Here is a 24,579-nt window from a genome sequence, read left to right on the forward strand (position 1 = left end):
CCATGGCTACATCTGATGTCTGTGATATATTGGAACTAAAAGGGGAAGAAACAAAATCAATCACTAAAGCTAGCATCATAAAAGCTGCACAGAAGAAGAAAGTAAAACAAAAAGAAAATGCGTTTAAAAGGCCGGAAGGCATGCATAGGGAGTTGTATGCATTGTTGTACCATGACAACATGGATAAGCCACCGCTGTTGCCCGTTGACACTCAACCAAGTTACAACACCGCGAAGGCCAAGCTAGGGTGTAGCGTTGTGCGACCATGGAGGTGGATGCCCTTTTCTAATCCTGCTCGCTCCGATGGGGCTGTGTTTCATCACTGGAGGAGAGTGGAGGATGAAGGAAAGGATTATTCGTTCGCAAAGTTTAATAAAACCATCCAAGTTCCAGTTTACTCAGAGCAGGAGTATCATCAGTATTTATCGAGGGATGACTGGTCAGAGGAAGAGACGGATCATCTTTTCGATCTTTGTCGAAGATTTGATCTTCGTTGGCATGTTATATTTGATCGGTTTGATCATGTGAGGTTCGGAAAGGAACGTCCACGTAGTTTGGAAGATATTAAGGATCGTTATTACACTATCTGTAACAGTTTGAAGAAGATGAGGAGCAACCCAGGTGAGGTTGTGGATGAGGTCGTGTTTGATGCGGATCATGAAAGGAGGAGACGGCAGCAACTGATGCGGTTGTTTGCGAGGACACAAGAGGAGGTTGAAGAGGAAGCGATGTTGATCCAAGAGATGAAGAGAATCGAAGCGAGGAAGAGAGAAAGAGAAAAGAAGTCTCAGGATCATCAAAAGTTGATCGCGTTCGATTCATCAAGAAGAGTCGAACGAAAAGCAACGAAGAAGAAATTATCGATTGGTCAATCGAAGAAGGATGTTGGAGATGATAAAGCAGAGATGACTTACGGGATTAAGTTCCCTGATTATAAAGGTCCGGGTGTAATGTTGCGTTCGCAAGCCATGAAACTACCAAATGCAGTCGGGCAGAAGAAAATCAAGTCATTAGAGTTATTGCTGAATGAATTAAAGGTAGAACAACAGCCAATGCCAACTGATGCTGTGGTGCAGTTGTTTAATAAGTTGCGAAGTGAAATGGTGTATTTATACGACCTTAAAGTGGCGTATGCTAACTACGAGATGGAACTACAGACACTACGTTATAGATGGGACGCATTAGCACCTGGCTTGTTACCCCCTATACAAGACCTTGGGACTTTATCGAATATTTCAAGCGTTTTAAATGTGAAGCAAACCACAGAAGTAACAACAGACACGGATGCAAACAATCCAAAGATAGATTCAGCTTCGGAACAATTAATTGACGTTGAATGTCCTTCACCCTCCACAACTAAATCACTTGTATAACTTTTCGTGCAATCTTGGCAATCATACTTTGACACGATAGTATCGGGCTACATGTATTAGACGTTTAGATCGAAAAAAAAACTATTTCCAAAACTACATTTTACTCAACTTTTTTTTTCACAAAATTCAAAATACTTTACTTATTGTTATAAAACTACCATAGAAATATTAAGTTAACACCTAAAAGCTGCTATTTTTATGTTTCATCAATTTACACAAATTGTTTCTGCTGCCAAAACACCCATGTAATGATGTAATTTTTACTAGGGGTCTAATACTTAAAGTTTTAGGTATTTTAATAGAAGTGAAAAAATGAAGTGGTGACATCATCAAAGCACCATTGATGACATCACAGATAATGTTCCTTTTTTTCTAGAATTAAAATTAGAATATTAACCATGGCAGCTAAACAACTTGTTAACTTATCGAAACACATGCGTGAACTGAGGCTTCATCTGTGCCAGAAATCACCATCAAGCCAAGGTGTCAGGTAAGACTGGTCACTTAAGCCCTAGTGTAATGCAGTGACTGTGTAGTATGTGCCTGGGACTGTGTAGTATGTACCTGGGAGGGGTTATATGGGCAGGTCCAGAGGTTGAACAAGTCCAAGACACTCAGTATCACAAAGTATAATACCAACAGTATTTTTGAACAAAAATTAATCAGAGTTTAAATAGAAGAATGTAAGTGTATCACATTTCATTATGTAGGTACGGACTGTACATTTTGAGATTCAATTATGTTTTGCAGTTTATTTAGTTAATATGGGTTCGGAGATTATTTTATAAAAAAAGCTGTTATAACCTAAACTACTGAATACCCAAGCCCAATTGAACAGTATATTCAAACCTGCTTTAGTAATTGAACATTGGTAATTTGTGAGATATATTTTTTGTGAGATATTAACTTTTATTCCTCCAGAGACTTTGTGGAGCAACATTATGTGAGCGTTAAAACAGCAAACCCCAAGTTTCCTATCATGATAAGAGAGTGCAGTCAAGTGGAACCAAAGATTTACGCAAGATATGGTAAGTTATATTGTTTCTATGTTTGTATCCCACTCGTAAGTTTTAGTTTGCTAAAAAATGTTAAACTTTCTGATAGTACGGGTATTGTGTTGCATTGATGTGATTTGTGCTCTGATATAAAACGTCAGTCGTTATAACACGTGTGTTCCGTTTCATACACCTTAGCGACCACGGTTTGGAGCAGTTGCTGTTAGGTGTCTTGACCAAGGACACATACGCCCACAATGGTAGCATCGATGAGCCTTGAACCCATTACCTCTGGTTTAGAGGCAGTTGCCCCAACCACCTTGCCATATCACGAGAAAAAGATATTTCCTTTTTAACCAAGTTCAAAAAGTTAGAACAGTTTCTCCAGTGTTAAGACAGTAGTAGTTCTAGTTTATGTTTCATTTAACACAACAAAAGTAATATGATTTAACTTTGGAGATTAAAATGTTTTATTTTGACTTTTTAAGGAATTAAACTTTTTTGTATAACAATTGGTATAAAAAACAATTTTTGTATGAATTAGTATAACAACTCATACAGTAACCACGCTTCTCTAAAATTAAAACAACATGTTTGGTGCATGTTTTGAACAGAACAGAAGTTTTTTATGAGTTTATATTGATTTTATTTCTTGCTTGTCTTAGTTGTATATAGTAAACCGCTGGCTCTTTTTATATAATAATAATACCCTTGCGTAATTATTAAAAGTGTGGTAGCTGCGTCTTAAAACCAACACTTGATTTTTATTGTAGTTTTGTTGTAGATTGAACTTGTGTTTTATATTTGTAGGGAAAGGGATTGAGAAAAGTGTTGGGGTATCAAACAAGTCTGCCGATGAAGTTATTTCTGTAATTCAACAATTAAACACCGCATGATTTAAATTATTTTCATTTTTGTTTCCGTATAATAAACTTTAATACAGTATAGAAGCAAAGATTTGGTAATTACAGGGGAGGAGTGATAGTTAGTTAGACTTAGACACCCAATCCTTTAAAATAGTTTTGTTGCATTGGTTGTTATGTTTAGAATGCACAGAATGTACATTTGTAATGTTAATAGGCAAACTCTGGCCTAATTCCTAATCCCAGGTTCTATGGCATGCCTCCATGTAGGTCTGTAGGGCTTTACCCATATAGAATAGCACTTTCAATTTTATAACCTGTTCCTGTTATTATTTCTAGTATAAACAATCCATTTGAAATACCCTTGTATTGCACAGATATACCTCATGTACTTGAAACACCATAATCAGTTTGTATGATTGCAAAGCAACACAGTATATCATCAAACTAACTCATTGTTCAGTCAGTAAACAACACCCACATCAAGCACAACAAACTTACATAAATTTACTCTGGCAGTTAAAAGGTTGTGGCAATGACCATGTACATTATATTTTAACCACCGGTTCTGGGTTTGTTTCTTAAACTTTAATGCTAAAGGCACAGGCCCAACAAAGTTGTATATTTATGTGTGAAAAATAATAACCCAACATTTTTAAATTTATCAGTTGTTTATGTGTTATAAAAATGGTTATGAACCACTGGTTAAAATAGATCCACTAAAGTATATTCAGTTGCCCACTTTGCGCATAAGCACTCCCATACCCTCACACAACCACATTCACACCCTACTCTCTGGTTTCCCTGACTTTCTATAAGACTCCAATTTTTCGTCAATACTTCCATGAGAACTGAAGGAAATCCTTCTCATGGTTTTGCACAAGCTTGATGTCAATCCTGAATCTGTTTCTTGGTCTTCAGCTACTCTCCTCATAACCTCCGGAGCATAGATATCTTGAATGGAGAGAGAGCGTCTTGTCTTCTGGTTCAAAGGAGGGATTCTGTCTCTTGGAACAAGAAAGGATGAAAGGTTCATCAAATCCAAGAAGATTTTGTATCTGTCACTAAAGAGAAAGAAAACATGATGATCGCTCATTTATTTATCCTCGCATGGCAGGCCCTGTTTCATACACCTCGCGCCTGCATACAAGTTATGACTCGTGTGACAGGTTTATCCTCGCATCGCGAGGCAACGACAGCCGTTATACCACAGGTGTTCTCTTCCCTACTCCTTTTGGCAGCTTACGAGTTACCAAGTATGTTACTTTAAAGTGAATATTTTTAAGGGACTTTTTATGTGCGGCTGACATTTTGGATAATCCATAGTAACCACTGAGCTGGAGCGGTTGCTTCCTAAGTGTCTCAAGGACACACGCCCATAATGGTTGCAGAACTTGCAGTGTCATGTTAACCAGTTGTACTAATCATACCAATACAACTCCAACCTGCAAGTTGATCTCAGATATAGATAACCAGATGAACCTCCAGTTCCAAACTTTCTTCCAATCATTCTCTGCACCATGCAAGTATGGCTGTCTGTTAATTCATCAGTGAGGTTATTAATCGGGAGTATTACTGCTGCAACTTCCATGTCTACAGTCGAGTTGCCGAAGCTATTGCAGTGTGTGAATAAGCAGACATGACTTTTGATTGGTTGGGTCATTTATATCCTTGTGGAAAATTTGAGTGTCATATCCATGGTTGCCACTACCATGCCCACAGTCACAAACATGACATGGAAAACCATATTAAAATAGTTGGTTTTATTAGTACATAATAACTTGGTATATTTACATCTAAACTTTGTGAGATGGGAGTCGATATTCATTAGTACTTGCAGCAACTGAAACGGGAGATGGAAACGTGGCTCGTCTCTGTACAAGTAGATCATGAGTGCGCCCTGTTAACGTATGTTGTTGTTACTTTATACCACAAGGTTACATGAACTCGTATGCGGGCACAAGGTGCATGAGAACAGAACACCCGTGTTATAACGACTGTTATTGCCCCGCCACAGCGGTTAGATAGACTATATTTACTTTAAACTAAGGTAGTAGCTTGCGTAATGTAATGTGTATTAGCATGACTTTGTCCTAAAGATATTAATTTGTAAAGGGCAATGTTAGGACCGAGATTCATGCGTGTAGTAACGCAGCAATTACTGTGTTAAGTTACTTGTAGTGAAAGATTTCAAACTGACATCTTAAAACCGAATTTCGTGGCATTTAAATAATTACGACATTTCCGCTTTATTTTACCTGCAGTGCTTTATGGGAAAATCTTCGGTCGCCCCTAGCAACCAATTCGTCGTGTTTATTTTTGTCGAAAATCGAATTAAATGTTTCGACCCCTCTTGAATGTTCAAGCTGGTGTTCTTGCTTTTCTTCTTCGTCTTCTATCTCCTACAACGTTAGAAATACGTGGTTCTAAGAATATTTTTATCTGGACTAGAAGCGGCTTACCGCAGCGCATAAGTTGCCATTCATTTATGCTTAACTTCCGGTTTAAATTTCAACTAGCAAACGAATCTGGATAACTGAACTAGCGAAATCGGCCAAAGCCTTATATTGGCTCTTTATCATATAAAACACGCCGTCGTCGTGTAAATCTTATTCCTAATATTTCCATATTTCCCCCATGCAAATTTCCAATACAAACAAACGTACTTCTCCAAACGCCTCGAACTCGTCATGCATTGCTTGTACACTACATCTGAATTTGTTAAAGAAATCAAAACCATTTCCCTCCAAGCCGGGCGTTCGTTCCAACCAAGCGTTAACCAAAGAAAATAGACTTTCTTGCCCAAGCGCCGTTTTTAAAGTTTCTTTCTCGTGGCCAAAGAAAACTTCCAAATAATGTTGCTTGTTGTACTGCACTCTCAGGTCCTGCACAGAATTAAAATAATAAAAATTTCTCGCCTTAAGGATCTTAAAGATTATTTCGTTATAAAGAATACTGCGGGGAAAGATGGGACACCTTTAGTACCTAATATCCAAATATCCTTATCGTATTCTAAACAATAAACAACGGTCTATGGAAGTCGTGAGGTTACGGTTTTATAATTCTTTGAATGTTCTTTGTTTACTACCAAATAGAACGAAAAGGTGTCGCATCTTTCCCAAACCTACATAATTAGAATCCTACTTAAGGTAGCTGTACACAGTATCCGGAATTCGTCCGTTTTGTCTGTTTTGTCCGGATTTCGCTGCCGCTTGCGGAACTCGGTAATGGGTTTGCATACGACTTCGCATGCGAATTCGTATGCCGGATACCATGTACAGCCACCTCAATATGTGATAATATGGAAATTCTAACACGCAGTTTTGGTTTCATGCACCCCATCGGATTTCTCATAAAATCTACAATTAAATGTTGGGTTAACAGTCCAACTCTGGCCAAAATCGTAGGTTCCATGGCATACCTTGCTGAGGGACCTCTCCATGACCTCATTCATAGAATGTGTAGACCGTACACCGTATTTAGTGAGTCAATATATTTAACATGTTGTCTACAGACTAAACCAACAGCAGCAGTTACATTCACGTGATATGTGTGTTTATGGCCGCATAGTGCTCATTGTTTGTCATTACAACACGCCCCCAAAATCAACCAATAGCATCCCCTTCTCTATATTGTAACTTAACATTATAATTGGCTAATTCGATCTAGTATTCTAGTTAGAAAAAACGCGATGGTTTAATACCATATAGTGGGGTGAGGGAGATGGTACACCTTATCATTCTATTTTCTAGTCCAATTTGGTAGTAAACGAAGATCATTCAAAGTATAAACCCGTATCCTAACGACTCCCATATAAACCGTTTTAAATTGTTTAAAACAAGATCAGGATATTTGAATATTATGTGCCAAAGATGTCCCGTCTCCCCCACCATACTATGCAATGTACCAGCTCGTTGGTTATTTTTTTTTGCGTAAATGCACAAACTAAGCGCGTATCGTAAAAATATCGTAATCGCCACGTCACACTTCTTACACACGTCATCATGACGTCATACCTCTGGCATTCCTAGCTTTATTTCCATAAGCCGGAATTGTAAACTTTGGAAACCGGATCCGTTCATTAAGAATGGCCTGTAAAAGTTGCTTTTATTAAAAATGCTATCATTACTATATATATTAACACTTGCGTAATATATAGTTTGATATAAACGTATATATAACGTTAAAAATCCGACATATGTGGTGTACACTGGACAGACCACAAACAGTAGAATATTTGTTGACTTCCAGATGCTCAATAAATGTTTGGAGTTTACTGTAACGGCGTTCTTTGCTATCTGAATTAACTTATAGTTATGGAAGCTCTGGTTTTACAAATCCAGCCCTAGATTTAACAGAAATGAATATTATTTTTTTTTTTTGTAAAATTACTAAAAAATATTTGGGAAACACCCCACAAATGGAAGATCATTATTGCCGAGTTTAACCCAACATTGTGCGTTTTGTTGTCATCCTTTTTCGTCGAACAAAAGTTGTTTTTGTTTTTAAATATTTGTAGACTGGACATGGAGTCCAGTTATATTTTTAATTTAGTTATCTGATTATTCAATGTGGTTGTATGCGGTATGCACTTAGCATCGAACTTCAAGGTCCCATGGCGTTCCTTGCCATAAGACCCCATATATAATGTTAGAATATTCACCTGAAATCGAGAAAATCTTGAGGCGTCATCGTCTCGAGGACCAAAAAGTGATCGCTCAGAATCTAAAACATATTATAAAAATGTTTATACAGTAGGGTGAGGGAAGATGGGACACCTTTTCATTCTTTTTCTCGTCTCATTTCGTAATTAAAACACAACATCCAGAAAATAAAACCGTATCCTCACAAATCTTACAAACAATCAGGATATTTGGATATTCTGTGCTGAAGGTGTCACATCTTCTCCAACAGTAATATAGTAGCTACCTGCAGAATGTCTGACACTCTTGATATTCTTGAGATAACAAGCAACATGTTGCGTTCCTCCAAATATGAATCAGCGAATATTTGCCGGATTGAATCAACTTCGTAAATAATTTGTTTGAACCATAATTCGATCGCTGTAATAAATGTATATTGATACGCAGTGTGCATGCGTATGTATTGTGCAGATATAACATGGGTGTATTTTTATAACATGGGTGTATTTGACACACATGGTGTAGTCATACACCTCATGCTCACTCTTCAGTTATAACATGGGTGTCTTCTTATACACCAGACACACATGGTGTATTCATACACCTCATGCTCACTCTTCAGTTATAACATGGGTGTCTTCTTATACACCAGACACACATGGTGTATTCATACACCTCATGCTCACTGTCGAGTTATAACATGGGTGTCTTCTTATACACCAGACACACATGGTGTATTCATACACCTCATGCTCACTGTTGAGTTATAACATGGGTGTCTTCTTATACACCAGACACACATGGTGTATTCATACACCTCATGCTCACTGTCGAGTTATAACATGGGTGTCTTCTTATACACCATACACACATGGTGTATTCATACACCTCATGTTCACTGTTGAACTATAACAAGCATACATGTATAGATTGACACCCATGTTATAACTTAATAAAACTAAACACTTATCTAACCTTGGTGTGTTACAATGAACAGATGTTCATCGTGGACAGGAATCTTCCCACCAGCAGAACTTTGCAAATACTGGGATGAGAGAAGACGTGGAAGCTGTGACGTTGAAAGCGTTTGTGTGTTAAAATATCAACAGTGAACATGAGGTGAAACTATTGTAAAGGCCGCGGCCATGTTGTGGGCCTTCGACTTTCACCAGTTATATAAAAAAGGTGGGGGAAGATGGGACACATTTTTATTTTATTTTCAAAGATATTATTCAATGATAAAACCGTATCCTCACGACTTCCACAGACCGTTGTTAATTGTTTAAAACACGATCCGGATATTTAGATATTTTGTGCTAAGGTAGATGGGGGTATTACATTAATACCTTCAGCGCATAACATCCATACTTTCTAATTATAGTAGGGTGGGGAGAAATGGGACACCTTTAGCACATAATATCCAAACATCCTGATCGTGTTTTAAACAATTAACAACGGTCTATGGGAGTCGCGAAGATGCGGTTTTATAATTCTTAAATTTTTTTGTTTACTTTCAAATGGGACGAGAAAATAGAATGAAATAGTGTCCCATATTTCCCCACCCTACTATATGTTTTAACAATTGGCAACGCTCTTTAAGCCTAATTTAAAAAGCACGTTTACATCAACTTTATTGTTTCATATACTCACTTGTAGGTAGGAGTTATACGTTAGCTGGCTGGGGGCGGTTATTTTGTTTTTGCCCTCCTGCGATGAAAGGTTAAAGTCGCCTTCGTCGAAAAGTACGGGCTCTGAATGCCGCCTGTGTGTAATGAGAGTTATATATAGGCCATGGTGCGTTGCATGGACATTGCAATAACGTCTGTACTAATGTAATATGGGTTGGGGAAAACTGTTGGAGTTGGGGAAATTGTCGTTAAGTGTCTTGCCCAAGGACACATACGCCCACAATGGTAGCAGCGACGAGCCTTGAACCCATTACCTAATGGTTACAGGCAGGCGCGCTAACCACTATGCCACCACGCCGGATGTTGTGAACATTGTCGCCTCAATATTTGTTACCTTTTCGATTTCTTCCCAGATAGATAAGGACATGCCATTTTATATCAAACTTACAACTTAAAACCCAAAACTCTACACACCCTGAGATTAACAACACACTGTTATAAAAGTATACTTCATATTGTGATTGATTGGCTTTTGTCTGTTTAACTTTAACACTAATATCACAAAGCATGTTAACTATATATAGCAAGTTGGGGGTAAGATGGTCCATTCTCCTACGCTACCCATCTTACCCCACAGTATGATCTTTCTAACTTGGCGTTCACAACTCAATACAAACTCTCTTATACACATTATGTCGCAACCGCTGCTACTTCGCACGCACAGATAGCAGTTTATAATAAACCGTACCCGCACTGCTTGTCATAGCACTTATAAACGTGGAGTATCACACGATGTGCTGTGACGTAAAATATTTGGTGACGTCACTGATACTCACGCGGTTCACCAAAAGTAAAGACCGGAGGCGTCAGGGGCATGGCATGTGGTGTCTGGGTTATATTTGAAACTTGTTATAATTGATACTTACATACGTCAGTACAAGTGAATTTTTTTGTTCTTTTTTAAAGTTGCGTTTATCTAGTAGGGTGGGGGAAGATGAGACATATTTTTATTTTATTTTCTTGTCCCATTTGGTAATAAACAAAGAATATGCAAAAAAATATAAAAACCGTATCCACGCGACTTCCATAGACCGTTGTTAATTGTTCAAAACACGATCAGGATATTTAGATGTTATGTGCTATGGGTGTCCTATCTTTCCCCACCCTTATATACTACAGTGAAGCTCGCATTTGAACAAACAAAGCGTTGTTGAGCAGACATATTGTTGCGCAATCACCCTACTAGGAACATTACAGTACAAGCAGCTGTGCATAAGATTGTTTCCTGTTTCATCGTTTTGCAGAATAACCATATTGTATATGCATTTCAAAGACCTGTATGTTGGCTAAAGAGTGTGTTTATATAATGCTTCTCAAAGGCGTAATGACTAAACTCTATACAAATCGCAGGTTCCATGGCATGCCTCACTGTAGGACCTCACTCATATAGAATAGAATGTGAAAATACAATGTTGGAGTAATGGGCCAACTCAACAAATCAAAGTTAGCAACAAATCAAAGCAAGTAAGCAAAATATCCGTTTATTTTATTTGCCGGTTAATTAATTCAATCTTAACTCCTTGGGTTAAAGTCGTCGGCGAGTTCTTCCTGTACGGCTTCTGTAGAACACAGTTTGACGTTAAAGTGGTTTATTATACTTTAAATTGTGCCATGCTATTATGATGTAGATACACTTGTGTAGTTATAAGGTACCACTGTAATTAATATATAGTAAAGTGGGAAAAGATCGACACGTTTAGCTCGTTATATCCAAACAATTTCCAACGGAATAATATGAGAGTCGTGAGAATATATGGTTCTATAATTCCTTGAATGTTCTTTGTAAATACAAAAATATACTCTAAATCAACCTTAAAAGTGTTCCTACTTGTAGATATACTTGAATATTACTGCAATTAATAGTTATTGGGCACGTTATTGGGCACGTTAGTGACCATATAGATCCTTTTTCGTCGAACAGTTGTTCTTGGCGTTGTTGAACACGTTATTGAACACGTTAGTGGTCATATAGATCCTTTTTCGTCGAACAGTTGTTCTTGGCTTTGTTGTTGTTGCTGATAGGGCGATTATTTTCCGCACTTATCTTAATCCCAATTCTAGCATTTATTCTTTATTCTCTTGATTGAAAATAAATTGTAATATATATTTATAATTTTTGTACTAAATTTTCAGATTTAAAACCGCATGATTAGCGATTAATTAACGATTACTTTCCTCGTGTACTTTACATAGCGGAAACACTGTCTGGAACACAAATCTGTCAAAATGCTAACATCGGTTTACATCGTTTTTGGTTACCTCAAACGTGCTCACTAAGCCTAATTTGGTGCTAATGTTATTTCCTATGTGAACTGTTTATACAGTTGTATAATACCATATCATGTTTATGTACCACTATTCATAGGCGTCCTTAGGGGTTCCGGGGTGCCTTGTCACCCCAATTTTCAAAATAATTGTGAGATAAAGTGTTTTGGCCCAAGTTTTACAGATCACCACAAATTTTAACCTGCTGTTGAGTGTCTAGCCTATAGAAACAATCAGGCCCAAACCATACTCGAATCATACTATTCAATGAGGTTTGTTTATGTTTCAAGCTGTGATCGTAAATGCATTTAATCACGCCATCCACACTAGATTTTTAAAATGTGAATCCCGATGCCAATCTTAAATCACCGTTTTATTTTGTCCAATACTAAATTTGTTGGGTATTACCATTCAAAAAATGCATTGTACCTGTTAATTGATTTAATACATTGTTATCATACAATAACATGTTTTACTATTTAGTGCAAAATTTTTTTTACATCTGTGAGTTAAACTAGGTCACCTGGTCAAACATAATGTGGCTTTGTGATATGCTAATTTTTATAAATGTGGACGAGACAGATATAATGCGTAGAAAATAGAACTGTATTTCACACAATGCTTCTTCATTTGTTTTGTATCCAAAATGTGTGCAGTTAAGTAATAAATGTATGTATTCTATACAAAAGGGACCAGGCGTATATATTTTTAGTTATACAAATACACTCCCGACACCCCAACAAAAAAAATTCCTACAGCCAATAGAATGTTACGTAAAAAGTAAATTTAGGTAAAGCTTGGACTTAAAAACAAATTTAAAGGTTTGAAAGCTTAAAACACATCGGTAATTTGTTTTCTGTTTTGAAAAAAGTCAAAAACAAGACCTAGAAGCGGGTAATTTGTGAAATTTGGGACCCTTTTTTGGGACGTTGCCGACGTAGCGGCCGTAGCGGACATAGTGAACTGAATATTGTGGACATAGCGAACTTGCACTAATTAAACGGACCAGTGACATTTTAGTCATTTAATAAGGACAATTTTTATATTATTTCGCAAAAAATGTATTAAAAGATTAATAAAAGCTATTTTACACCTTCCCACAAAAGGAAATGCAAACAAAACTTAACAAGTTTGTTTATTTTATATTTTATTTTTTCCACAGATGAAAACATAATTGTCTAAACACATTGAAAAGTCAGGGTGTTTGCTTGATTCTGGACTCACAATAGCAGCAGTGAGACCACTCGGTGTTTCTTTGACCGATATCATCTATCTTAATGTTTAAATTATTCGTGCCCATCCATTAGAGCTTTGCTCTCTGGTACATATAACGCACGCATAATGTCGTTTTTCTGTGCTGCGATTGGCCTGTAAAAAGTAAGTGTATATATTAGATATCATGGGTTTAGCAGTCACGCTATTTATTTAATAAAACTTACATTCTAGCGGAATCGCCGCTTCTTCTTCGTCGCCACCCCTCTGCAGAGTGCGCACACAACAGAAGACCAAACACCAACACGATAAGTAAAGCTTTGTTCATTTTCTGTGATAAAACACGGGCTAAATAATCTAAGTAAAATAGTACGTATACCCTATACACACCACTAAAGTTTAATTAAAACACCCCATGGCTTTTTCTCACTGTCTTTTCTGGAATAAGGAATTGAATGACCGGGTAAATAAGAAAAAGGTTATATTTGTGATACTCGTCAAGTTAGACGACGTTATTTCATAATTAAAACACTTGCTACAATTAATTACACGGTTATTTACAATATTACCCATATGCAAAGTTAGAATATATCATAAAGTGGGAAAGATGAGACATTATCTTTAATCGTCCCATTCGGTAATAAACAAACATACCTTTACACAATCACATAATCCTGGTTAAAGTGTTGTTAATTTAAAATAACACGATTGGGAAATGTGGGATTTCGGTGTTAACCGTATCCCGTCTTACCCCGTAATACAATAGATACACTGCTACATACAAAACACCTCTTACCGTCGTTTTCTTTCACGAAAGTAAAGAATAGTTCTGATTCTCATTGAATTATAAAGGCACCAAAGGAAAACGGTACATAGAAAATGCAAAACAGATTAATGTTTTTTCTTGCAACAAAATGGGCATAAGTAGAACTGTTTATATTGTTTCCTGCTTTATCGTTTTACAGAATAACCATATTGCAGCTTAAGCGTAAAATGGCTGCGTGGCTGAACATCACTCCAACTAAATTGCTAAACATTACTCTAACGAAACTAATACTTTTGCTCCAACCCAGTGGTTACTTTTGGGTTGCCCATATGAATGCATGAATGAATCTAACTTGCTTTATTCGCTCGTGGCCGACAACTCTGTTTCGTAAACCTTTACCAGTTCTCATATGTATATATGTAACTTTGTAGGCTATACATTGTAGGTATAACTATTTAAATGTTTTTATGCTAGTGACGTCTAGATTGGAGCAATTGACGGTAAGTGTTTTGCCCAAGGACACATTAGCCCACAACGGTAGCAGTGGCGGCCTTGATCACGTTATCTCGTTAGTGGGTTGGAGGCAGGCGCGCTAACTCCTTTGCCACGTCGCAGGCATATAATATACCGCGTTGAAGACAAACAAGAAAGTGTATTTCGTGTTAATGTTATGTCTTGTTAAAAAAAAGAATCATTGCACCAACTAACCAAAGATTACTAAACATATGTTTAGGACTAGGTATATATGAAGTCACAAAGTCACATTTACTCCCCACTATTGACCAAAGATATTTCAGCTAATAGGTGTCGCTGTTTTGGACAAGTTTGAGAAATTTATTTTCCCGAAATCATTTAAAATTCGCGCTGATGAAGTGAACTTGGTATACGTAATGTCTATTATTTACGGTGACTTATCCATGACTTATTCACTTATCCATGGTTGCTACGCCCATGCCCACAGTCGAGTTGCTGAAGATGTTGCAGGGTGTGGATAAGCAGACATGACTTTTGGTTGGTTTTGTCATTTATACCCTCGTGGGTTGGAACTTGGGTGAATTATCCATGGTTGCCACTCCCATACCCACAGTCGAGTTGCTGAAGCTATTGCAGTGTGTGGATAAGCTAACATGTACCTATATAGAATAATTTAACTATGAAATATATACAGAACCTATACAGTAGGCCCATAATGTGTAGTATACCTGCTGATATAATCCAACTGTCTGATGAGGAACTCCGTAATAAACTACAAGAGGCAGGTATACCACTTGCACCATTAACCCCTTCCACAAGGAAAATATATCATAAACAACTCGCAAACAAACGAAGATCTTTATTCCAAGACACCGGGTGTGCTACTGAGGTATTTAAACAAATCTGCATACTAAAACCTTCTTGTTTTGTTTATAAATACTGGAGTGTGTCATGTCTTAGTTTTTACAACCTATTAGTGACTGCTAACACTAATGTTGCCCAATTATTCATTTTTTAATCTGTTTACTTTTGTTTAAAATACCAATTGACCACTCTATGTATTTACTGCTTGCATAAAAACATTCTATTACATATTAATAATATCCTGCAATTAACATGTTAATACTTCCAACTTAGTTTATAAAACTAGTAAGACATATAGAAAAGTCATGTTGATTTGGGGTAATGGACCAAGTCTGGCCCAAATCCCAGGTCCCCACGGACCTCATCCATACAGAATAGAAAGATGCTACAACATTTAATATGTTGTATTACATATGTTACAGGACACTCCCAACCTAGTTAGTGATGAAATTACTTGTGTAGCAGATAATGGTAACATTGGTAAGTACAGTGCTAGTTATGTAATGTTGTATTTAAAACCTTAACAGGGTTATTTCACAATCATTTATGTAGAGTAGGCTGCTTAAGTGCTTAATACTCGGGTATTTATAATTACATTGTTAAAATTATTTTTATTTTTATAATACATATTATGAGTATAGTCCTACAGCGAGGCAAGGCATAGGGCCTAGGTTTTAGAGTTGGCCCATTAGAGTAGTAATGTAGAGCAGATAACCTGGGGTTAAGTACATAGTTGGTCTATAACCTATACGGCCCATTACCCCTAAAATGTATTTAACATTTAACATTATAAATTCTCATATTGACTAACCCAATATTAAAACAGAAGCAGATCCATCGTCGCCAGTGTTTGTTGTTTTCCAATCTAATGAAGAATCACGTGACAGTGAGTTAATCTTATCATTCTAAGCATGTACAAGTGATTTTCAAACTTTTTAATCCCATTCAAGTGATTAAACCATTTTTGAAGCAAATTTTAAGAGCAGAAAAGTTCATTAATGTTAGAAATTGTCTTGTCATATGGCAGTTAAATTATTGGTTCAAAAATTTAATGTTTTTTTTCAAATTTTTTATCGTAGACGAATTTCTGTTTTCTGTAACTTTTTTTTCTGTCAGCACTCGGCAGTAGAACTTAATTTGTTGTTTCTAGACCTAATTTACTTCCTTGCAGTAGAATTTTTAGCTGTGGAACTTAATTTGTTGTTCCTATGCAGGGAAAATGGAAATATTCTGTGACCAAATAAGTGCTTTAAAATTTTTATCGAAAAATAAAAATGGCCGACTTATGAAGTTTGAAAACAAACAAAAAGCTCAAGAATATGAAAAATTAAATGGGTGAGAAAATTTATTATATTTTCATTGATTAGAAAATACAGTAATGAGCCAACTCTGGTCTAAATTCCAGGTCCCATGACATGCCTCACTGTAGAACCTCACCCATATAGTATAGAATGTGCATATACAATGTTGGGGTAATGGGCCAACTCTGGCCTAAATCCCAGTTCCCATGACATGCCTCACTGTAGAACCTCACTCATATAGTATAGAATGTGCATATACAATGTTGGGGTAATGGGCCAACTCTGGCCTAAATCCCAGGTCCCATGGCATGCCTCACTGTAGAACCTCACCCATATAGTATAGAATGTGCATATGCAATGTTGGGGTAATGAACCAACACTGGCCTAAGTCCCAAGTCCCCATGTCTCATCATACAACCTTACCCATATAGAATAAACACAACTTCAAACCATCCACAGGCACTTACTAACCACCCAACCCCACAATGATGAAATATCTTATGAAAAACCAAACAGTTTCAAATCCCTCAAACAAGCGGAACTCAACAAACTATTGAAAGCAATCGAGTCGAACGATTCAAATAAGTTTGATGAACTTGTTCAAAACAACCCGAGGTATTTGATCAACTCTGGTGATGGGCCAGTATTGCTCAAGCCAAACACAAGGTATATGAGTTGTTATGCTTCATATATTATGTTTAAGTGGTATGCACTATAGCTATGCACATGGTATCCAAATATCCTGACTGCGTTTTAAACAATTACCCACGATCTATGGGAGGCTTAAGGATACAGTTTTATAAATCTTTGAATGTTCTTTGTTTACTACCAAATGGGACAAGGAAATAGAATGAAAAGGTATCCCATCTTCCCCACCCTTATATATACTACAGTGAAGCTCGCATTTGAACAAACAAAGCGTTGGTGAGCAGACATATTGTTGCGCAATCACCCTACTAGGAACATTACAGTACAAGCAGCTGTGCATAAGATAGTTTCCTGTCTCATCGTTTTGCAGAATAACCGTATTGTATATGCATTTCAAAGACCTGTTGGCTAAAGAGTGTGTTTATATGATGCTACCCAAAGGCGTAATGACTAAACTCTATACAAATCACAGGTCCCATGGCATGCCTCACTGTAGGACCTCACTCATATAGAATAGAATGTGCATATACAATGTTGGGGTAACGGGCCAACTCTGGTTTAAACCCCAGGTCCCATGGCATGTCTCACTGTAGGACCTCACCCATATAGAATAGAATGTGCATATACAATGTTGGGGTAATGGACCAACTCTGGTCTAAACCCCAGGTCCCATGACATGCCTCACTGTAGGACCTCACCCATATAGAATAGAATCAAAACACATAGGTTGCCATGCCAATATCTTTTACACCTCAGATACAATCCACTTCACATTGCTGCGAGATCCAATCAACCAGAAATGGTGAAACAAATTATTTCCACACTTTCCGACCCTGACTTCCAAAAGAAGATGTACACCAACATATCCTCACCTCATGAAAATATATCAAGGCTTCATCATATATTGGATTTGTATTTTAACACACCCGAGAAAGGATTCTATGAGACTCCACTACATATGGCTTGCAAGTTTGGGTTTGTCGGTAAGTATGTTTGACGATTGTAGTATATATTAACACACTAGTATATATTGACACACTAGTATATATTAACACACTAGTATATATTAACACACTAGTATATATTAACACACTAGTGTATATTAACACACTAGTATATATTAACACACTAGTATATATTAACACACTAGTATATATTAACACACTAGTATATATTAACACACTAGTATATATTAACACACTAGTATATATTAACACACTAGTATATATTAACACACTAGTATATATTAACACACTAGTATATATTAACACACTAGTATATATTAACACACTAGTATATATTAACACACTAGTATATATTAACACACTAGTATATATTAACACACTAGTATATATTAACACACTAGTATATATTAACACACTAGTATATATTAACACACTAGTATATATTGACACACTAGTATATATTGACACACTATTATATATTAACACACTAGTATATATTGACACACTAGTATATATTGACACACTAGTATATATTAACACACTAGTATATATTAACACACTAGTATATATTAACACACTAGTATATATTAACACACTAGTATATATTAACACACTAGTATATATTAACACACTAGTATATATTGACACACTAGTATATATTAACACACTAGTATATATTAACACACTAGTATATATTAACACACTAGTATATATTAACACACTAGTATATATTAACACACTAGTGTATATTAACACACTAGTATATATTAACACACTAGTGTATATTAACACACTAGTATATATTAACACACTAGTATATATTAACACACTAGTATATATTAACACACTAGTATATATTAACACACTAGTATATATTAACACACTAGTATATATTAACACACTAGTATATATTAACACACTAGTATATATTAACACACTAGTATATATTAACACACTAGTATATATTAACACACTAGTATATATTAACACACTAGTATATATTAACACACTAGTATATATTAACACACTAGTATATATTAACACACTAGTATATATTAACACACTAGTATATATTAACACACTAGTATATATTGACACACTAGTATATATTAACACACTAGTATATATTGACACACTAGTATATATTAACACACTAGTATATATTAACACACTAGTATATATTAACACACTAGTATATATTAACACACTAGTATATATTAACACACTAGTGTATATTGACACTAGTGTACTTTAAAAATTGAACCAATTAGCACAATTTATGAATGAGTTCGAATAAATTTATAAACTTGAGTTTTCAAAATTTCGCATGCCAAGGCCCGCGAACATATCTAGAGGTTTTGGGTGTAGTGATTATATTTTTACTTTATCTGGGTGTGGCCCTACAGCTAACATGTTATAGGTTTTAAGCTGTTACCCAACATTCCGGGTGCTATAGCTCATTACCGACCACTGAGTTGGAAAAGTGTCTTTTAAGAATCTTAGGACACATACACCTATCTGCCCTATCAGTTAGGTGTGTTCGGACACATACCCCTGCCAGTATTCAGTATTGGTGCCTGCATCAAAATCTGTATCCTTCAGTTACAATGCAATTGCCTAACCACTACACCTCTGTGTTCTATATAATTCCCATTAGTTCATTAATCAGTATCAGTGCATTAAGTATTAAACAAGATATCCCAATGCAAATACTAAACAATAAACACGACTATAAGCCTATATATCCCCAGGTGTTGTAGCTGAACTCGTTTCCCATCCATTATGCAACAAAACAATGAAAAACAAATCCGACAAAACACCGGCTGATGTTGTTTGTACGAGGGCGAGCAATAAATCCGAGAGTGTTAAGTAAGTTAAGGTGTTATGTATAAATGGGTGTATTAATCGCGTATCGGAAGTTGTGACTCCTTGTGAGGAATCTCTATTGCTGAGTGTTTATAAACTGCCTTAGTGGGGTAAAGATGGTAACACCTTGGGTGTTGGGGTAATAAACCTACATACAACCCTTATATAATAGAAAGTGCATATACAATGTTGGGGTAATTGGTCAAAGATGTCATCAATCACGAGACCACTATATGACCTCACATCCCAACACATATAAAACACAAGTTTGCATTCCAAATTTATTTCTTTAAACCCAGGCAAGAAATTTTGTCTCTTCTTCGTGACCAATACTATGTTCCATTGATGCGTTGCCATGACAACTCGGAGCCCGCGATGGTAGGAGATCCTTGCCTCCATGGGATGCTGGAAGGTAAGGAGGAGCAACATCCGGACCCTAGGAAGCCGATTCTCGTGGTGAGCGCTCTTCTTGGTCCGATGAGCAGCGAAGATGCAAAGATGATGAAGAAGAACTGGATGACACCAGATCGAAAGATGATGCAAGGTGAGGATGTGTTGCTTGGTGGATAGTAACCTATTTTACACTGATGATGGACCAAGTTACTATCATCATCAGTGTAAAAGAGGTTACTATCCGTTTTCACATCACTTGTTTCCTCAGGAAGACGGATGTCCCACATCCGAAGATCGGACATGGAGAAAGGAGACGAGAGGATTGGGAGGGAGCTCGCAAGAAAAGCTGGAGTTCCTTGGATGGAGTTTTGGGAGTTTATTGGAAATTATGCCGACTTCACTACTAAGGATGGGTTAAAGTTGCTGGAGGAATATTTAGCTGAACGGTAAGGATGTAACCACTTGTGTTATATTAAGTAGATATTATACAAGTCTTTTACAAGGAGTAATGAAGCCTACATATTATGATGTATAAGTATATCTGATCTATTAAGTTTGCTATTAACTTATAATTGCAACATCTTCTGAAAGTTTCAATAATTACCAATCATTTATAAAGTCAATGTTTTTTACACAAAAATGTGGCAGAATTGAATTATTCATATGCATCCTATGCAGATATCAGTCCCATACATCAGGATTGAATAATTCCATCTTCTCCCCCAATGATTCACTCAACGACCTTTGTTCCCAACTCGATGAGCTTAAAGTGGATGGGACGGAGGTACAAAAGTCAAATAAAGAAAATGAAATGCTGCGTCATGATTGGTGGAAAGTATCCACCCCTACCCACAATGCAATTGTAAAGGAAGTGGAGCATGCCCATCACATGACCACTCTGCGCGACAGTTTGATGAAAAATCGGCGAAAACAACTTTCCAAGTTTTCCAATTCATTCGATTTTGGGAACCTGGAACGAACGTCTGGTACTCCATTTAAAGAAAGAAACAAAACTGTCAACTTAACCCCGCTGAGGCCTCTGCATGTCTTGCACAACAGATTCAACAGCCCAGGTCAGTTGTTAAGATTCGTAATTGTACAGTCTAATGTTCTAATAAAAGTTATCCAACGCATAACGATTTATACCAGCTACGATGCATACACTCATGTTTAGCTCCTTGGGCAAGACACTAAACTGCAATTGCTCCAACCCAGTGGTCACTAATGGGTTGTCCAAATTGTAAGCCATGCATAAAAACTATCTCGCAAAGTTACATACGTGGTAACTGGTGAGTGGGTATGAGGTGTATGAAACAGAACACCCGTGTTATAACGACTTTCAGAACACACAAGTTATTATGACTGTTGTTTTCCGGTCACTTGAGGATAAATAACTAACTTTCATGCACTACTACACCTAACAGCCCCCCACCCCACAGCCACATACAGCACCCCAATCAAACCACCCACCAATCCTGTGTTGAACCTAACATCCAAGTTTGATGAACTGGATGCTGGATCTACACACGGTGACAGCAAGGAGTCGAACTCCCAACCAGGGTTGCCGAAACCCAGTCTTACCAACGATGACGTTGTGAATAAAAGCTTAAGGTGCGTTTGTGTTGCGTATATTAGTCTATTAGCGCCGGGGTAATGGGCCATTTCTGGCCCAAATCTTAGGATCCATGGCGTGCCATGCTGGACCTCACGAACATAGAATAGCAGCTCATCTGGTATAAACACATAGCGTACTTTCGACGTTTCGTCCGTTATCCAACAAGACCTCATGTTCAGGGCACACAGGGAACAGCTGGCTTTTCTAATTAACAAAAACTAATGAATGATTTTCACTTTTTTGCTTGTGTCACATGAAACTGTAAAACTTTGTTTGCCTCAAACGATCTAGAAATCTTAAAACTGAATTGCATTGTGTCAAATAACCACAAATTTAAAACTTGAATAAACTAATTTGCGACTTAGTTTTGTTTGTACTTTAACTATGGTTTAGGGTTGGTATTTTTACACTTTAATTGTTTGTGTATATTAACACTTATTGCTTGGCTTAGCAGAAACCCATTGCTGGTTTAATGTAAAGTTTATTCTTATGGACAACCACAGCTACTCGGTGCTTGGAGACAAGAACACCAGTTCCATAGCAAGCTCCATATCTGATGACGTGTTCACACCTGAGTCTTTACACAATCCTCAATCCAATGTGTTTATACTTGGGTGAGTAAGTTTGTAACTTTGTATGTAAGGGGTGTTCGGCGTTGTGGTACAGTGGTTCGGCCTATTGTAACTTGAGGATGCTGGGTTCGATTCTGGAGATTGACGTGTATCGTTAGGTATGACATTTAACACATAAATTGCTTCAACCCAGTGGTCAGTAATAGGTTGTAGCACCTCGGGGACAGGGTAATAGGCCTACTCTGGCCTTAATCTCAGGTCCCATGGCATGCCTCATTGTTGGACCTCACCCGTATAGAATAGAATGTGCATATACAATGTTGGGGTAATGGGCAACTCTGGCCTAAATCCCAGGTCCCATGACATGCCTCAATGTAGGACCTCACCCATATAGAATAGAATGTGCATATACAATGTTGGGGTAATGGGCCAACTCTGGCCTTAATCTCAGGTCCCATGGCATGTCTCACTGTAGGACCTCACCCATATAGAATAGAATGTGCATATATAATGTTGGGGTAATGAACCAACTCTGGTCTAAACCCTATGTTTATATTCAGCTGAGCACGAAAACGAAACTTTGTAATTCCAGCTCAGCCCCAAGTAAAGTTGACCGTGATGTGATTCTTGCGATAGAAAACGCAGAAGTTAGTTCGGTTGAGTTTCCACACACTTGGAAATGGATGAAAAGTGTTTTGTCTTACTCGGAAACTGACCGGCAGAGGTTTGTAATGTGTGGGGGGTGCTTGTGGGGGTGGGAGTTTTTTTAATTATAAGACCAAAACCCTTTTTATAAATCAAATACAAAAAATATTAACATTTTATAGTATGTTCTATATGGTTGAGGTCCTACAGTGTGGCATGCAATGCGACCTGGGATTTAGGTCAGAGTTGCCCTATTGTCCTAACATTGTATACGCACATTCTATTCTCTTGGCCAACTTTGGCTGAAACCCAGATCCCCTAGTAAGCCTCAATAGTACTTCAGCCATATATAATACATATGTAACCTGTTCTACTTTAGATGGAAAACACCAAAACGTTCTTCCAATTCATCCCCACTCCCTACACAGCGAGGCACGCCTGTGTCTTTTACTTGGCTAGCCAGCCCACTTGCAAGGCCAAGGACCCCACTAGCAACAGAACCAATCACCAAATCTAAGCTTGCAATCTAATATACCTCACTCTTGTTATAGAATTTAAATTTTTCCAATGGCATTATTAATACAGAAGGGCATTACCTTTAATTGACGTTGGAGCTAGAAATTCACGGTGGCGATTTATAAATGCCACCTTCAGTCTTTAACATGTCGGTATAACTGAATTTGTGCAAATATTGTGACCGGTGGCATTTATTGGGTATTGTCACAATATCCAGGTGAATGTAGAGGCTTTGGGTGTTAATTAAGCAATAATGGTGGCAGGGCTATGGAACATTTCTCATGTTTGCAGCATTTAAAAATTACTGTCTCAAACTATTTATTCAACTTGTTATCGTTTCTTTATGAGTTCCACCCACACTGTGTTCTATTTACAGTTTAAACTTTTCTCTATGTCATAGGCGCCACACTTTTAAAATGCAGGGGAGGCAGGGATAGTTAGACGCACAATCCTACGAAACCAATCTAACCTATTGGTTGTTATGTTTACTGATTAATATGTTGCAGAAATTTCCAGGGTTCGCTTTTTCACCCTACCACCCAAGGTCTGGCACCTGCAGCCCTCGAGTTGTCTTTGGTGTTTCTTAATGCATTATTTCATGCACTATAATGTATTTAAATATATGTTATAGGTTCTTGTAAAAAGTAGAACTTTTACAGATACAGCAGCTCAAAGGCTCAACTGGCAGGAGTTAAACGCTTGCTATTATTTTAGCCAATATGCATGAGGTTACACTATTGTTGAGCAGGCAGACGTTATTGGACAGGACACTCAACGGCAATCACCTAAACCCAGTGGATTCTAGTTATCTAATTGTCGGTTATATAAAAAATATTCACGCACAAAGTTACATACGTGGTAACTTGTAAGCAGCACAAGGTGCATGAATCGGAATACTTGTGTTTTAACAACTAT

General features: G+C 37.1%; 4 protein-coding genes and 1 long non-coding RNA gene across 9 annotated transcripts; 3 read left to right on the top strand and 2 right to left on the bottom strand.

The window, feature by feature from the left end:
- LOC149725383 (DNA methyltransferase 1-associated protein 1-like) lies at positions 1–1,755 on the top strand. Its single transcript, XM_089892510.1, has one exon. It carries the CDS (start codon positions 3–5, stop codon positions 1,371–1,373), a length of 1,371 nt encoding a protein of 456 aa, XP_089748636.1. The 5' UTR covers positions 1–2; the 3' UTR covers positions 1,374–1,755.
- On the top strand, positions 1,723–3,323 carry LOC149725384 (NADH dehydrogenase [ubiquinone] 1 alpha subcomplex subunit 2-like). The gene is made up of 3 exons (XM_089892563.1): positions 1,723–1,863; positions 2,295–2,401; positions 3,179–3,323. Exons 1-3 carry the CDS (start codon positions 1,772–1,774, stop codon positions 3,262–3,264), a joined length of 285 nt encoding a protein of 94 aa, XP_089748689.1. The 5' UTR covers positions 1,723–1,771; the 3' UTR covers positions 3,265–3,323.
- On the bottom strand, positions 3,075–9,995 carry LOC149725385 (tryptophan 2,3-dioxygenase-like). Its single transcript, XM_089892511.1, has 11 exons — positions 9,897–9,995; positions 9,525–9,636; positions 8,850–8,943; positions 8,161–8,294; positions 7,895–7,956; positions 7,248–7,323; positions 5,898–6,116; positions 5,490–5,633; positions 5,026–5,131; positions 4,677–4,767; positions 3,075–4,295 (listed from the first exon to the last, which is right to left on the bottom strand). The coding sequence occupies exons 1-11, from the start codon at positions 9,932–9,934 to the stop codon at positions 4,013–4,015; spliced, it is 1,359 nt and encodes a 452-aa protein (XP_089748637.1). The 5' UTR covers positions 9,935–9,995; the 3' UTR covers positions 3,075–4,012.
- Positions 9,996–12,945: 2,950 nt separating this feature from the next.
- LOC149725386 (uncharacterized) lies at positions 12,946–13,986 on the bottom strand. The gene is made up of 3 exons (XR_016386500.1): positions 13,836–13,986; positions 13,267–13,370; positions 12,946–13,195 (listed from the first exon to the last, which is right to left on the bottom strand). It is a non-coding gene; the product is annotated as an uncharacterized LOC149725386 (long non-coding RNA).
- Positions 13,987–14,905: 919 nt separating this feature from the next.
- Positions 14,906–24,308, top strand: LOC149725387 (ankyrin repeat and LEM domain-containing protein 2-like). Of its 5 annotated transcripts, none has more exons than XM_089892483.1 (14): positions 14,910–15,168; positions 15,566–15,623; positions 15,970–16,029; positions 16,358–16,478; positions 16,904–17,110; positions 17,849–18,075; positions 19,809–19,926; positions 20,223–20,467; positions 20,585–20,762; positions 20,995–21,389; positions 21,741–21,927; positions 22,435–22,545; positions 23,096–23,227; positions 23,528–24,308. In XM_089892483.1, exons 1-14 carry the CDS (start codon positions 14,959–14,961, stop codon positions 23,676–23,678), a joined length of 2,400 nt encoding a protein of 799 aa, XP_089748609.1. In that variant the 5' UTR covers positions 14,910–14,958; the 3' UTR covers positions 23,679–24,308. The 5 variants fall into 5 exon arrangements, with proteins under 5 accessions (XP_089748612.1, XP_089748613.1, XP_089748609.1 ...); XM_089892485.1 differs by having other exon boundaries at positions 14,913–15,168; positions 21,756–21,927; XM_089892486.1 differs by lacking the exon at positions 23,096–23,227 and having other exon boundaries at positions 14,906–15,168.
- The last annotated feature ends 271 nt before the right edge of the window (positions 24,309–24,579 follow it).

This window comes from Ciona robusta, chromosome 14 (assembly GCF_009617815.1).
Source record: "Ciona robusta chromosome 14, ASM961781v2".
Taxonomy (NCBI): domain Eukaryota; kingdom Metazoa; phylum Chordata; class Ascidiacea; order Phlebobranchia; family Cionidae; genus Ciona; species Ciona robusta.

What these genes read in the sequence shown, in the direction of transcription:
- LOC149725384 (XM_089892563.1), top strand. Translation starts at nt 1,772, where the DNA reads ATGGCAGCTAAACAACTTGTTAACTTATCGAAACACATGCGTGAACTG. An exon ending in CCATCAAGCCAAGGTGTCAG is followed by an intron (nt 1,864 to 2,294) that starts GTAAGACTGGTC and finishes TTATTCCTCCAG; the next exon opens with AGACTTTGTGGAGCAACATT. An exon ending in AAAGATTTACGCAAGATATG is followed by an intron (nt 2,402 to 3,178) that starts GTAAGTTATATT and finishes TTATATTTGTAG; the next exon opens with GGAAAGGGATTGAGAAAAGT.
- LOC149725385 (XM_089892511.1), bottom strand. Translation starts at nt 9,934, where the DNA reads ATGGCATGTCCTTATCTATCTGGGAAGAAATCGAAAAG. An exon ending in GTTCATTGTAACACACCAAG is followed by an intron (nt 8,295 to 8,849) that starts GTTAGATAAGTG and finishes CATTTATTACAG; the next exon opens with CGATCGAATTATGGTTCAAA. An exon ending in TTTCCCATAAAGCACTGCAG is followed by an intron (nt 5,132 to 5,489) that starts GTAAAATAAAGC and finishes ATACGTTAACAG; the next exon opens with GGCGCACTCATGATCTACTT.
- LOC149725383 (XM_089892510.1), top strand. Translation starts at nt 3, where the DNA reads ATGGCTACATCTGATGTCTGTGATATATTGGAACTAAAAGGGGAAGAA.
- LOC149725387 (XM_089892483.1), top strand. Translation starts at nt 14,959, where the DNA reads ATGAAATATATACAGAACCTATACAGTAGGCCCATAATGTGTAGTATA. An exon ending in AGCAGATAATGGTAACATTG is followed by an intron (nt 15,624 to 15,969) that starts GTAAGTACAGTG and finishes ATATTAAAACAG; the next exon opens with AAGCAGATCCATCGTCGCCA. An exon ending in TAATGAAGAATCACGTGACA is followed by an intron (nt 16,030 to 16,357) that starts GTGAGTTAATCT and finishes GTTCCTATGCAG; the next exon opens with GGAAAATGGAAATATTCTGT.